The sequence below is a fragment of the Ochotona curzoniae genome, unplaced genomic scaffold (genome assembly GCF_017591425.1).
Source record: "Ochotona curzoniae isolate NIBS_2020 unplaced genomic scaffold, NIBS_Ocur_1.0 scaffold_4505, whole genome shotgun sequence".
Lineage (NCBI taxonomy): Eukaryota > Metazoa > Chordata > Mammalia > Lagomorpha > Ochotonidae > Ochotona > Ochotona curzoniae.
Genome location: NW_024467118.1, coordinates 52,203,626 through 52,219,242, shown reverse-complemented (window position 1 = coordinate 52,219,242; position 15,617 = coordinate 52,203,626). Strand labels below are relative to the sequence as shown.

The 15,617-nt window shown below is 38.9% G+C and overlaps 1 protein-coding gene across 1 annotated transcript in view; it reads right to left on the bottom strand.

Annotated features, from left to right (window-relative positions):
- The window catches only part of MTMR7 (myotubularin related protein 7), a 104,812-nt gene that overhangs the window by 49,010 nt on the left and 40,185 nt on the right, over positions 1–15,617 (bottom strand). Inside the window, exons 3-4 of the mRNA XM_040965899.1 lie at positions 14,087–14,249; positions 6,786–6,943 (exon numbers count right to left, since the gene is read on the bottom strand). Coding sequence (XP_040821833.1) covers positions 6,786–6,943; positions 14,087–14,249 — 321 coding nt within the window. The remainder of the gene's footprint in view (positions 1–6,785; positions 6,944–14,086; positions 14,250–15,617) is intronic.

The following is a 15,617-nucleotide window of genomic DNA, read 5'->3' as shown; positions in this document are numbered from 1 at the left end:
CATCCAAACATCCAAAAATAACCAATGTTGGCAAGGATTTAGGGGAAAAGGTTGTGGGATTATAAACTAGGATTGCCCTCTATCTTTCCACATCTTATCCATTCTTCCAAGGCCAGTCCTAGGTCCTCCTCTTTCGGAAAGCCTCCTCCCTGGTCTTCTACTCTGGCAGGTTGCCAGATTGGACCTCCTTATGTGCCACATGTTATACTTCACACCAGCTCTGTGTTTGTCATGTGTTGATCTTGTAAGTGGTCTGAAGCTACCAGCTCTACACATCCCTAACAGCACGTTCCACTGTGAAAACCCATGCCTTGGAGGGAATTTGTCATTTAGAATCAGAAATCAGTGGCTTAGCTTCAGGTTCTGAGTGTGCAATGTCATGATAGTGGGAAAGCCAAATCACCCTGAGCATCCTGGCGTTCTAATCTCTAAAACTAAGACTGAGAGAAGGTTTAAATGCTTTAAGCATTCTATGTAACAATACTTACAAGAGAATTTTAGTGGTAGCAATGTACCCTAGTTGAGGTTGCTGTAGCTCAGCACACATTTTACTCTCAACATCAGTACACCAATGTTTTTGCAACATGAAGACTATTCAGAGGGCAGTTGCCTGGACTTCTTCAAGGCATAGTCTATCTCCCAGAAGCCAAGCATCTTTGCAAGGATATCAAGTGTTACAGCAACAGGAAGAAGTCCTTTAACTGTAGGTCCTCTCTTTATTTCCACTCGACCTTCATCCTCTTGGAGATGGGATGGCACTGTTCTTGCAAATTGTTCTTTGAGGATGCCCTCCCTAGTCTGTCTCCACTATCTCTGTGACCAAAATCATGAATCACACAGTGTACAACAAATGCCAAGTGTAACTTCAGAATCTGACCAATAACAATTAAGGAAAAAAGATTTTCCAAGTGTTTAGCATGTGTCCTGGCACCGGAAAAAAATTCCCTTTTTCAGAATAGATAGCCCAGCCTACTTGGACCTATAAAGTCTCTATTGGAATGAGTGCCATGGGATAGCACCCGTCCTTTCCCATGGCAGCCATGGGTTTGTACCTCCCACACAGCAACCGCTAGACCATAACTAGACAGACCACACCTGCTTGTCTGAGTGTGAAGAGGCATGCAGTAATTGCAGGAGAATGACAAGTTTCTGGAAAAAACAACTTTTAAAGAGAAGTATAATTTCAACATCTTGAGAATGAATTTCTCTTTAATGACAAAAGAGTCACAAAATCTTACAATTAAATGAAAAAGAATTCAGTACTAAGTGCGCTTTCTTAACATGCCTGTGACAAACAGCCTTTCTGAACAAGAACGGGGACCAGCGTACAGTTCCACCTGCAAGTGCTGGCATCCCATGTGGGTGCCGGTGCATGCTTCAGCTGACAGGAACCGGTGCCCTTATGGGATGTCAGGGTTGCAGGCAGTGCCTTTACCTGCTACGCCACAATGCCAGCCTTCTGAGATGGTAAATTTTATGTTCGCTTACTTTTATCACAAGAAAATAATAAAAAGAAGAAAAAACAACTATTGGATAGCACTATCTAGCAGTCTATTATTTTTGTAACAAATAAAACTTTGCAATCATTAATGTACAGCACAATGCAGTTTATGCCACTACATTTCCAAATCCTTCAACATGCCTTCCAAGATTTTATCTGGCTTGAAAAAAATACACATAAGAAAACTCAGAATATGAGACTTTCTGAAGCATGGAAAAGGCTTTTTTTTTTTTTTTTTTTTGCTCAATTTTTTTTACATTGATTGTCTCAGTAAACTAAGTAAATTAATCGTTTTGATTTCTCTTTCTTTTTTTGGTTGAAAGGACAGTCAAAGTCCCTTGTCTTCATCAAGCAAATTAGCCTTCCATCAACTTCCTCATGTCTTGATGCTATTCCAACCCAGAGCAATCTTTTGTCAACTCATTCACTCATTTAATAAGCTTAGAAAAATAACACGGGTATTATTAACTACTAGAATACAACAAAAAGATGAGTTTTACCTTTGAAGACTTCTCATTTTCAACTGGTTGGCCTGGTATGGCTTTGCAGAAGTGTACCTGTCCCTGTGGCATCATTAAAGGGGCGACAGAACCTGTCTTTGTTCTGGTCCATTCACCTTAGTGCTTTGGGTTGAGTCAGTTGTCAGGAACTGAAATAAGCCTACACAGGCATCTGTCTTCTTAAATATTTAGGACCTTAAATTTATTTCAAGAAATTAATGGTGAACAGGAAGCAAGGTATGAACAGCGTACATGATTAATGTACACATAAAATATTCTGCAATATTTAAAAATAGCTATAGGGAACTGAATTCAGCAAGCTTTAATAAAAACCAGTGGTTTGGATTATTCCATTTTAAATTTTATTCCAAGAAAATCTGACAAATTTTGATCTAGTAATTAATGCCAAGTAATGATTTCAAGGGTAAGGCATTAGAGGAAATCTTAGAGTTAGACTTACCTAAGCAAGGATCTTTTATAGGGGTAATATTCATAATAATAATAACAATCCATCCAATACCAAAAACGAAGGAAACAATGGGAGTGGGAAGTGCTGTGGCATAACAGATATCCAGTAGACAGAAGCTCTCTCTCTGTTGCTGATCTGCCGCCCAAGTAAAATCCAATCAATATTAAAATGGGAAAATGGCAGAACTGGTACCGGAACCTACACCTGTATTCTGAGGTCATTTTCACCACGGGCAACAGTGTTTTCCCCAGCAAATGACACCACCTGACCACTTACTCTAAAGGATTTGTGAGAAGTAAGAATAAGATCACTCAGGAAAGAATGAAAGAGAAAGAAACTTCTCAATCAAGGATTAACATGAAAAAGGAAAGGGTCATAAGTTTTCCAAAATAACGCAATCTTCACTCTCTAACTTGCTCGAGGGAAAAAAAAGTTACATTATCTTTCTTTTATTTCGCCCTGTTGATGATATTTACAACTCCTGGAAATCCCCAAGTTTTTACCATTTCTGTTTCAACAGTCTGTTGATTGCTTATTGGTTGAAAAGAAATGCTGGGGAACTCACATCTGTCATCCATCTATTCCCAGACATAAGTGACTGACTGAACATGAATCATGGTGTGTTGCTAACTATAGGACATCTCATCACAGCTAAAAGCCATCTGTAGTTCTAAGAAAATATTATTCCACAAGATGTAGCTTGGCCTCATTTTCTTCGCTGCACAAGGATGTGTCAATATTTTCTTTTCAAAAAAAAATCCAGTTTCCTTTACTTGACTTGGACTTTCCCTTCCTTCCATTTCAAAGTCAAAAGTACTATCTCAACCCATGTGTTTTGAAAAATTGAACTTGCATTATTTCTAACATATTGTCTACTCAATACTATGTCAATTAATTTGATGACACTGTATATTGTTGCTGATGTTTTGTTGGGGCTTTTAACTGACCAGGACTTTACTCTGTTAGCTCTGCCCTCAGACCAGGGAGGGTCGCCCCAAGTGGCCACTGGGCTTGTCTGGACAATAGGATGCTGGACTCTATGCTGGGTATATGCTTGCAACGAAGGAATCTCAACTGAACTTGAACTGTGGTTATGCAGCAAGGTGGAGGAATCCACCATGGATGAAGGGTTGTGGGACGGGTGGGGGGAATCCCAGTACCTATAAAACTGTTTCACATAATACAATGTTACTAACAATAAAAAATAAATAAATAAATAAAAGTTGACTTTATCATGAGAACACACTAGTCTAATTATGACTATGTAATGATGAGGTTTCCACATTTACAGTTCACTGTCTTGACATCATTATTTCCCAACTCATCTATAATGCTCCACATGTTATGACAAACGATGTGGAAGAACCTGGACTGTAGGTTATTAAGCTTCAGTATAAAGCTAGACTCTCATACTTTGTAACCTATATAGTGAGATAAAATGGAGGGGCAGAGTTTAGCAAACAACTAGAGTTATTTTACCAAACAATATGTTAAAGAAAATCACCCCTTTGCAAGTCACTTATTCCTCTGGGGGCACTCTCCCCATTTTCTTTTTGTAAAGCATCAATGATTTCATAAATTTTCCACCCAACCATCACCATATATGTGTGACACTCATTCTTGCTTCAATTTCAGTAGAATTCATGTTGTTGTGATTTTCAAACTGATGTTACTACCCCAAACTAGATCCTATTCCCACATGTTATAACAAGCTAATATGAGTTTATCTTGGTGCACTAAATTTTGAAATATATATAGAGAGCTTTCGTTAGTAGGCATTTCCCATGAAATCTTTAAGGTCTCATGTTTTGAAGCTACTTTACTTAAAACACAATAATTTAAGACATATTTGTTATTTCTGCATATTAATTCCAAACATTTCTTCTGTGATTTTTTTTTAACTTCTGAATCATATTTTTATTCCCTTCTTGTAGAATTTGTTTGATACATTTTAACTATTTTCAAACTTCTCTATTTGAGTTGAGAATATCTAATTTATGGCCTAAAACTCTTTGAAGTCCTTTCATGCAATGCAAAACCTGGAATTGCAAAGACAAAATGGCTTATCGATAATCACAAGGGGAAAATGTACACATACCTCTGTCAAAAAATCAAGCAAAAGAATCAAAATAGCGAAAAACCTCAATTTAGCCAAAGAATTTTACATCCAAGTAATAAACAATACATATTTTCACAGGCTCAAAATATTATTACATTCATCAAATGTTGTATGTCTTATGATTGCAATAGAAGGGAAGAGAAATTAACAACTAATATATAGATGAAGAACAAAAACATCCATGTACTTTAAAAAACTATTTTGTTTTTGGTACTTATTTTTATATTCTCTAAATTAACTCTCACAATGAGAAAAAAAACATGGAATTTGTCTTTGTGTTTCTGACTTATTGAAATCTTAAAAATAATTTAAGCCCTTAATGCCTTTCAACAGATTCTGGGAATTTAATCTTAGAAAAAATTTTAAATTAGGCATAATGAGATTACATCTAGATTACGCATATGACAAAAAAAAAAGCCAATAACCTGAATGTAATAGACTGTTAGACAGTCATTTCATGGATGTGAGCACTATGGAGCAACAATGAAAATCGTCGAAGTAAAAAAATAGGGATTCTAAATATTCCTATCTAACCAGAAATGAGTAATAGAGGACAGGTTAACAAAAGGCTAATAGACATGAAAAGCATAAGAAATAAAAACATGCAGACTAAATAAAATTGAGAAATTACCTATCTCACTATCAAGTTGTCAAGAAATTTTTAGAGCTTTAAAAACTCTTTCCTGGTAAGGGCAAAATCAAACACGCACAACTGTTGAAAATGTATATAAATTGGTACAACATTTTTATAGTCCTTTATGACAATGTTTAAAACAAATTTGTTTCAGCATTTTGACCAAAATTTTACTTTAAGAAATTCATTAAAAAAAAATACTAAAAAGTATGGGAGAGGTATATGTAAGTTGGTGAAACATGATGATAAACTAAACATCTAAACATTGAAGAGTAGATACAATTTCATATAGACTATGGAATATTAGGCAGTTTTTACAAGACTTTATAGGACCTGGTGCAGTAGTCTAGTGGCTAATGTCCTTGATCTGCAAGCACTAGGATCCCATTTGGGCGCTGGTTCTAATCCTGGCAGCCCCACTTCCCAGTCTGCTCCTTGCCTGTACGATGGGAAAGCAGTCGAGGACAGCCCAAAACCTTGGGACCCTGCACCTGTGTGGGAGACCCAAAAGAGGCTCCGGGCTCCTGGCTCTGGATCAGCACAGCTCTGGCCATTGTGGCTGCTTGGGGAGTGAACCATCGGACGGAAGATCTTCCTTTCTGTCTCTCCTTCTCTCTATGTATCTTTCAAATAAAAATAAATAATAAATCTTTTTTTTAAAAAGGATATTACAATCCATTTGCTGACAGGAAATTACATAAAAGGAGTGGAATACAAGGCATACAAATAACTCTACTTTAGTAGCACATGTATATATGTATATACACAAAATTAATATATACATTACAACTCTGGAAAATCACCTGCCAAATATACTAACAGTGTATATCTCTGATTATGGTACAATTAGGTAAGTTTAATATCTCTTGCTCTATATTTTCCAGTTTTAAACAATGACTGTCTACTACTTACACATGAAAAAAAATAGGAAACTATGTAGGGGAAGAAAGAGAGACTATTTTAAAACAGAGTATTACAGGAATGGGATAATGTGTGGTTTTGGTTCTGTTCTTTTGCAAACTCTCTGGAATGTTCTTATTTTTGTTACTTAACATTTTTAAAAATTAATAATGAAATGTATAAGCCCATCAGTGGCAAAAACATGTGATTATTTCTGCCATTTCTGCTTCCCTTCCTCTCCATGGTCTTTCCTATAAATGCAGACACATTTCTCCCCATCTCTCTGGGGAAGCCTCTTGGTGACCTTGTGTACCAATCAAGAGTTCAGAGAGCACAGAAAGGAGTTGGTGCCAAAATGCCATTGGTTTCTCTCTGACTTCTCCACTCCTCACTCGCTGCGCTATAAAAAGACTTGCTGGGAGAGTGAGGCCCTAGGCAGCTCTCCCATCAATGGCCCGCCTGAGCCTGAGTCTGGAGGGATGGTCTCTAACGTGCCATTGCTCAAACTTTGAGGTGCAGGCAGGAAACAAATACCACTGGAAAACTAGGAAGATCTGGAAATCCACACACATCCTACAGCTTCAAAAAGCTGTAAGATAAAAGCTACACTAAGTTATCTAAAACCACAATTTCACGTGGATTTCACTGATTGTCCCACTCACTCTGTAGTCTCTATTCACGTCGCTGAGCTGCCAGTAGTCATTAGGGAGGCCCATTCGCTTGTATTCTTCACCAAGATCAATCAGCTTCCAGCCTTGTTCCCTTTCTTCTTTATCCAGCTTGGGGTTGAACGAAAAGCAGTACAACTCCTCATATTTCACTGCAAGGAGAGGAGCACAAAGCCAAATCAAACGGAGCCAAAGCCAGAACCAAATCTTCCCAAAACATTGTCCCAGCTGGAGTCCACGAAAGGCCATCCTGTCTCTGTGGACAGGGCACCCACCTCCTGCCAGTAAAGAAAAGATGACCCTGGGGTGCTGGTATTCCACTTTGCAAGAACATCTTTCCTTCTAGAAACAGGGCCTTCTCCAACATGTGTTTTTACCTGTTGGTTGCTTTCAAAGCAACTATATAAGAAATGGAGCATAAACAAGAGAAATGTATATATCATTAGACACCAAGAACTAAACTGTAAATATAGGTTAAGCTGAAATTCTGGCTGACCTCTCAGAGGTAGCAAAAGTCCAGGTCACCTCTGCTGTTTCATGTCCTCAATGATAAAAAAGAAACAGGACAAATTAAAGTGCTGGGATTATATTAAATGTTTGCACTGAAAATATCTGAACCTTTAACAACATAAATACCACAACTGAGCTGCTCACAGGTAAGAGATTTTTCAGATTAATAAAACATCACCAGTTCATAGCACCATGATCAAGGGCTGCAAGTGGAAGACTGTGTCAATTGTGTCATGGTATCTGTCCTTTCATGTATTGCCTCTAACATTTGTGAGGCCACGTCCAAGGGTCCCATCATACCCTTTTCATCAAGAAATCTAGGACTTGGTCTTGGCACGTAAGAGAAGGATTGGGACCAGCAGCCTTCAACAGATACAGTATGATTCAAATGTGTCATTTAAAATGCCATTATGCCCATTTTTCATAGCTGAAAACAACACAAGTAATTTAATAATATATTTTATGGAACCTCATATATCCAAAATATTAGCAGCTCTACATGTACATAATGCAAAACTCATTAATACTTACTTTACACATTTTGTTTCATACTGGCTTTGAAACTCTTCGAGGCACAACTCAGTCGGAGTAATCATGTTTAAGGTACTGCGGCCAGAGCTAGCATGGTGGATAATGTAGACCAAAGCATTTGTGCTGATAATAAACGCAGCTGCTGCCCACTATGTCTTCCCACTGTTTCACAGTCTGTTCTCTTTGATTGCCTTGTTCCATTCTATCATTCCTGCCTCTGTCCAACAGGTTTCTCTCTCCTGTAGTTTTCTCAGGCCCTCCCATTTACTGCCGAGCCTGCTGACCGGCCTCTGCATGGACTAATTTATCCCTTGAGATGTTACCTGCAGGCTCTGTGGAGCATCCCACTGTCAGCAAGAGGGGCAATAAGGCAACTGGCATTCAGTTTTGGCCTTGTTTTGCTTGCTGTTGAGGTGACTCATCTCTGTGGAAGTACAAAGACAAGGGCCATATTTCAAGCACCAGATCTGTTCATTAGAAACATTCTCTTGGGACTCAGTAGGGATAGGGCAGCGAGTGTCAGTGAGCTACATTACGTTCTATTCTATTCTGTTCTAGTCTAGTCTTTGTTGACATTTCTAAACTTCAAAGCTTAGAATACTGACTGCTTAAAACTTGTTTTTTCTTTCATTTTTTGACAGCTACAGAAAGAACAAGAGAGAGAGAGAGAGACAGAGAGGGAAAGGGAGAGACAAAGCTCCCATCCTCTGATTCACTCCCAAATGCCAGCAATATTTAGGGCTGGGCCAAAGCTGAAGCTGGGAACCAGGAATCCACTCTGTATCTCCCACTCCCACATGGGTAGCGGGCATTCAGTCACTTGAGACTCTCTGCCAGGGTCTGCAAGGTTGCGAAGCTGGAGTCAGAAGCCAGAACCAGTTCTCAAACCTAGGCACTTCCAAATGGAACACACACCTTTTAACCATTAAGCTAAACCCCTGCTCCCAGAATATTGACTGCTTGTATAAATAAGAAACAACACGCATGTGCACAAACCAAGCAGATGCTCTCAGCTGAAAAAAGTTTCCTGCAATCTTAGAGAACTGGGCAGATGGCACATAACAATCTTCGATGTAAGTCTCTCCTCTCTCACTCTGCCCCATTCCCCCACCAAGTTGCTCCCTCTCTCCTTCACATTCTGCCCTCCAAACAAATAAGATTTTTTAATCCATGAAGAAGGTGCCTTTTGCATGGAAATATATTAGCATGTTTGGTTGATAGTGTAATTATAACATTTTTCCTTTCAGGTATTTTTAAGGGGAAGGATTATCACACAATCCTCAGGCCCAACTTCAGTAAAAGCCTATTTGAAGGCAGGGAAGTTTCTGTCAATCAAGACCAGTCAAGCTGATGACTCACAGGCCAGCCCAGAGGCAGCGTGGGGACTGTCTAGCCTGAGAAACCAAGAAGTGCCACTAGCATTTGTACAGGTTACTAAATATTCCTTCTCTCCTACTCGGCTGTTCATCTGACGCCCAACTCCTGTACTTCACACAGCAAAATTTTAGCAAAGAGTAAAATAATCAACTAATATTAGAAAAATCATGTTTTTGCTTGCAGACTTTGAAAAATTATATTCTACTTATTCTTTCTCTGAAGGTTTATATGCTCTTTGATCCTCATCTCCTTCCTGTCCCCATTCCCTGCCTCTGGCAACCATCATTCTTCTCTATATTTTTACAGGTTCAGTTGTGGTAGATTCTATACATAAGTGAGAGCATGTCACACTCACCTTTCTGTGTTAGGTTTATTTCACTTAGCATAATGTCCTCCAATTTTTTTTTTTTAGAATAGTTATTTACTTATTTGAAAGACAGAGTTACTGAAAGAGACAGAGAGATCATCCATCCACCAATTCCCTACCTAAATGGCTGCAATGGAAAAGAACCTGGAATTCCCTTTGGGTTTCCCACATGAGTAACAGGGGCTCAAGGACTTGGGGGCCGTCTTCCACTGCTTTCCTAGGTCATCACCATGGAGCTGGATCAGAAAGGCAGCAGCTGCAGCTCCAACCATCACCCAGTTAACCCACTGTGCTACAGTGCTGGCCCAGTGTTCTCTAGTTCTGCCCATGCTGTCACAGGCCAGTTGAAGAAACTGTTCCAACACGTGTCTATATCACATTTTCTTTATCCATGTATCCATGATGTGGCCATTATGACTAGTGAGTGCTACAATCTACATACGAGTGTAGACCTTTTTTCTGACAGACTGATGACATAACTTTTGAGTAAATATCCAGAAGTGGGATAACTGGATCATATGGTAATATTGTTTTTAGTTTTCTATAGTGGTTGTAGCAGTTTGCATTCTCACCAACATTACACAAAGGTTCCTGTTCTCCGCATCCTTATCAATTCTTGATATGCTTTGTCTTTTTGGTATCAGCCACTCAAACAAGTGTGAGGGATAGCTCTTTACATTTTAATTTACATTCTCTAAGGAGAGTGATGTTGAACACTATATCATACGTCCATTATTTACTCCTGTATCTTCTTTTGAGAAAAGTCCCTTCAGGTTCCTTTCATATTTCATAAAGTGGATTATTTCCTTTCCTTTTATAGATTGAAGTTCCTTGTGCATTTTATAAGAAAATCAAGAGTATTAAGTAAAAAGAAGGGCAAATATGAATCACTATGAGCAGATGTGAAGAGTGGGCAAGAGGAGAAAAAAGTTATTTGCTGTTTTCCGAAATACTTAAATCAAAGTAACTACAGAAAGTTCAACTTTTGCCAACATTCTACTGGATGCAGGCAACTTAAAGTAAATGCAATTCTAAGACCATTTGGAGAGGAGTATTTCACAGAGATTTTACTGGATTCTGAATATTTAAAATAAAAATCATCAGGGTGCCTGACTATTGCTTGTCTATTTTAAACAGATATTTGAATTACCATAAAGACTGCTGAGGGTAACATGGTGGATAGGGGCTTAGCTAGACTCAGATTAAGCATTACTGATAACAAAGGAATTACCACTGGAAAACATGTTATATATCCATCACTCAGAAAAGGTTTAACTTAAGTAAATGAGATTATGCCAGCTATAAATAGATATTCAGAACAGCTAAAGACACGTGATCTTACTCATATGTGGAATCTAGAAACATTGGTCTCATAGAGGTTGAGACAGGAACAGTGGTTAAGAGTCTGGGGAAAGTAAAAGGAAGAAAGGAATGGGATGAGTGAATGCAAGTTACAGTTAGATAGGGGAAGAAGTTTTGGGGTTGTACTACACAGAAGGCTAACTGCAGGTAACAATGTACTGCATATTTTTATTTTTTTTAAAAAGGGGGTCTTAGAAGAAAGGATTCTGAATGTTCCCACCATAAAGAAATAACCAGTGTTTGAAGAAATAAGTATGTCTATCCTGAGTGGAACATTCCTTAATGTATACCAGTATTGAAACATCACCTGATACCAAATATAGACAATTTTTACATACCAGTTAAAAATTTAAAAATGAAAAAGTGCAGAAAAAATGGCGATTAGAATGACCTCAAAACCTGTGGTTTAGTAAAAATGGAATAATAAAGTAAATTATTTAGATGTTGAAGGGCCCACAAGCACTAAAGAAGGAAAGATAATTGATAGTAAAATAAACAGCAAGGGACAAATTAGAGTAAGTAGAAAATAAAGAACATGGGAAAAATAGAAGTCTTCTGAGAAACAGGGATCTTTCAATCAGAAAATTTTATACCCTTATTAGTACATTGGATCTTTGAGGTTAACTTATTTTCTCATTTGGGCTTTAACAGTTCTTTTAATCTAAGATATTTCTTTGCCAAGAATTAAAGAGCTTACTGAATTTGCCCCACATTATTTTTTACGGGGATCTATTAATGTCCATGACCAAGTTGCTGCTGACTTTTGTTAATACAAAAAGCAAGCCAATAAAATCATTCCAGATTTTTTTTTTTTTTTGGTAATTCTGTTCACTTGTATCTTAAATTCAGTAAGGAAAAAATATTGAGAATTCTGAAAGAATTCTGCATAAGCCTTGACTTAAATAAACTCCCAAGTATTTTTACCCCCCTTTATACTTAACAAATGCTTCTCTATAGGATCTTGCAGTCAGCTGTGTCCATAAAGGGAGCTGAAAATGTATAATCCATGAGTAGCTAGAGAAATTCACCATGCCCCTAGAATTTAAAGTGTGCTTTCCTCATCAATCATTCACTCATTCTCATTCTCTCTCTCTCTCTCTCTCTCTCTCTCTCACACACACACACACACACACACACACACACACACACACACACACACTCCTGCTACTCTGGAAAAGGGTCACTGTATTTGGGACACTGTCTTAGATGTACCTGATAAGCCATTCTAACCCCAGCTGAGAGCCACTGTCTCAAGTCAGAACCCATCATTCCTTGTCTCCACTCAGATTCAAATCCCTTCAAAACTAAACTTAGAAACTGTTTAAGCTATTACTTCATCTTCCCACACGTACTAATACACAACTTTCTATACTGCTGGTGTTTCTAATGCCAATATTTCAAAATATGGGTTACTGCTTTGGAAGCCCCTCCAAGGTTGGCTTTAATTCAATGAATTACAGCCATTTCCTGTTTTTGGACAAGGTAACCAGTCAAGCTTGTGACTCCCCTAAACATGATGATCTACACATTTCAAAGCAGGGAGTCCAGCAGTTCTCTTCCCTGAGGTTCCCTGTGTGAGTCCTGGCGCCGGCTGGCTGTCTTGAGCCAGGCCCTCACTGCCTTGTGATGTGCCCTTCCTGCTGCTCCGACCTTTCCCAGGTCTCAGGGCTATTCCTAAACCTCCCTAAACCAGGCAGAGCCCATTTATTACCCAGTACATCCATTAAACAAGGACATAGAAACTGCTGGCACATAGCTCTCTTATTCTCAGCTGTGCGCAACTCAGCATACATCTTCCCAGAACTTTTGTTCCAATTATAGCCCACCCTCCACAGAGTTCAACAGCTTTCTGGCTTTCTCTGCTGTCCTTTTCAATACACTTGGATGAAAAAGCTCCAAGCAGCTGGCTTTAAAGGGGGTGCAAGGTCAAGTCAAACTGATCAGACTTTGACAGTCCTTTGGCACCATTCCTAAGAAATAACTTTAGCTCTTGGCCATGTACAAATGACATGGTCATATTCAAAAATTCAAGGACCCAACCAAATGCTTGGGGATGTTTCTCATCAGACTTCTTGTCCCTGTCACAGCAGTTAAGAGGTTGCTTTAAAATAACTGCATCCCGTAGCAGAGTAACTGGGTTTGGTGCCTGGTTCTGCCCCCTATTCCACCTTCCTACTAATGCACTCCCTGGGAGGCATCAATGCTGTTCCAAGTACTTAGTCTGTACCACACACATGGAAAACTTGTACTGGGTTCCTAGCCCCTGGCTTTGGCCTGCACAGACCTGGCTGTTGCTAACACCTGGAGAATGAAACAGCAGACAGAAGTTTCTGTGTCTCTCAGCATTGAATTAAAGATGTATAAGTAAGTAAATACATAAATTATTCTCAGACCAAGCCTAGAAGCATTTGGTAAAGTAAACATAAGCAAACGCTTAACTTTTACATAAACAATCTCTACCTCCTAAGGAACACAGACATATATTTCCTTTAGGAAACAATACCATAACTCACATAAGCCACACAGAGAAACAAAAATTACTTCTGTGGAAGTAAACAGTAAATTATAAATCTGAATACCATTCATATGAGGGCTAGAAAGATGGTAACAGAGAGCTTATTTTTCAAATCCAAAAATTCTTCCCACAACATTTAAGGCAGCTTGATTTAGGAGAACCAATCTACCCATACCTTAAGTAGCAGGAACAAAAGCCTAAGGGTGTCAACCTTGGAAAACAGAAAGCAATGGAGATCAAAGCTTACAAGAGGCGAGAACCACATTAGAACTGTGTGATCACAATGCTTCTCACATGAAAAAAATGTTCTCAGTTCTGAGGCCTCCTTCAGGATGGGTCAGTTATCACAGTGTGAGGACAGGATTTTAAGGTGATTTCCTGAATGGCCACCACACCATAACCTCCAATGACATGAAGTGAAAACTGAGATTCACCAAAGAGACCCATCTAGCAAGCACCAGAGTGGATTTTTAAAAGCTAGATAATGATATGTCAAGGGATCCTTCAGACTGCTTGGCCTCAGCTGCAGCCGGGGATGAGGGGGCTGCCAAACCACTGTCATTCACAAGCACCGCACACATTCTAGAACATGTTTTGTGGGTCCAATTTCAACGTCAAGTGTCCTTGCCCTACCTGGCCTTGCGAGGCGTATCAGAGAAATGTATACATCATGACAATCTCTCTCCTGCAGTATGATGAGCTGAATGACCTGGAAGTTCTTGCAGCGGATCAGCAGGGGACAGCCAGTAGCCGTTGTTGCCTGTTTTTCAATGGTGGAAATCTGACTGTGAAGAATCTACAACCAAAAGTGCATGTGAATACGTCACAGGCAGGAAAAGGGTTGACACAGGTGTTTGGGCCACACACACAGATACACAGAGGCAGGAAAATGCCCCAACCTCCAGCTGGCTCCACATGTGTACTCAGATGACAAGAACTGAGGTATTTCCAGTAAGAAGTAATTGCCTAGTCTATAGTTTTATTTTTCAGTACTAAAATCTTAGTGATATCCAGGCTAATTATTCTGAAGGAAATTATTCAGCATAAAAAATTACAGGTGTATGGGTATCAGATCAAGCAAGGTCATCAGAAGTTAGTCAAACATACTTTTTCGATCAGAGGAAGACTTGCCTCCACTGGGAAGGACCACCAGGCTCTTTGCGTCCACATGGGAGGCTCCAGGTCAAAGCAACTTGGAATTTTTGTTTTTGAAGCTGCTGGTGGTCAGGCAGACACAGAACAGGTTTATTTAATTCTAAAACTGTTTTTATTGATGTTATTTTTGGCTGACAAATCAGTACTGAGTACATTTATAAGGGGCAACATTGTATTTTGATGAATGTATATGACACTGATGATATCAAGCTAGTTGATAATGCCATTACCTTGCTTTCCTATTATTTTTTTATGATGAGACATTAAAATATACCCTGTCTTAATTATTTTGAAATATACCTCATTATTGACTATTGCTTATAATAACCTGCTTTGCAGACTTCTAAACCTATTCCTCGCCCCCTCCCTCCATATCTGGCACTCTGTACCCTTTGATCAAAAAGTGCCCATCCCAACCCCTTGCAACCACCAAGCTCCTCTCCAAGGAGCTCCTCCTCGAGCAATAATCCCCATCTCTCTGGGTTTCAGAAGCCACTCATTCTTTTAGCCTTCTCTCCTTAATGCAGGACCTGAACGTTATGACAAAAAATTAGTGCTGATCATGGAATACGGAGAAGAAGAAGAAATCTACAATACAGAGATTCTGCTTCCGGTCAAAACACTATGGTTGTGTCCCTTTATAAAATAAGGAATACCAATTATTTTTTATAAGCATCTTAAACAGCAAAAATATCTGCTCTAGCTCATCCCTTTAATAATCAGAAAAGTTGACATGACATAATAAAATAGCTGAGTGACCACACTATAGTATAAAGCATATTGTAGATACAGTACTAAGAAAATGCTGCAACAGCATACTGCCATTATTAAAGCACTCCTTGATAGAGAGGAGCCACCTGCATCCTCTACTGGACAGGCCTACCTTTCACGATGTTCAAATTATCAGTGTTTAAAATTAGGAGCAAACAGAGAAGCAGTCAAGATTATGGAATAAGGCAAGGTACTCATTACAGAAAGTCTTCTCAACTCCCAAATACCAATAGCCCAC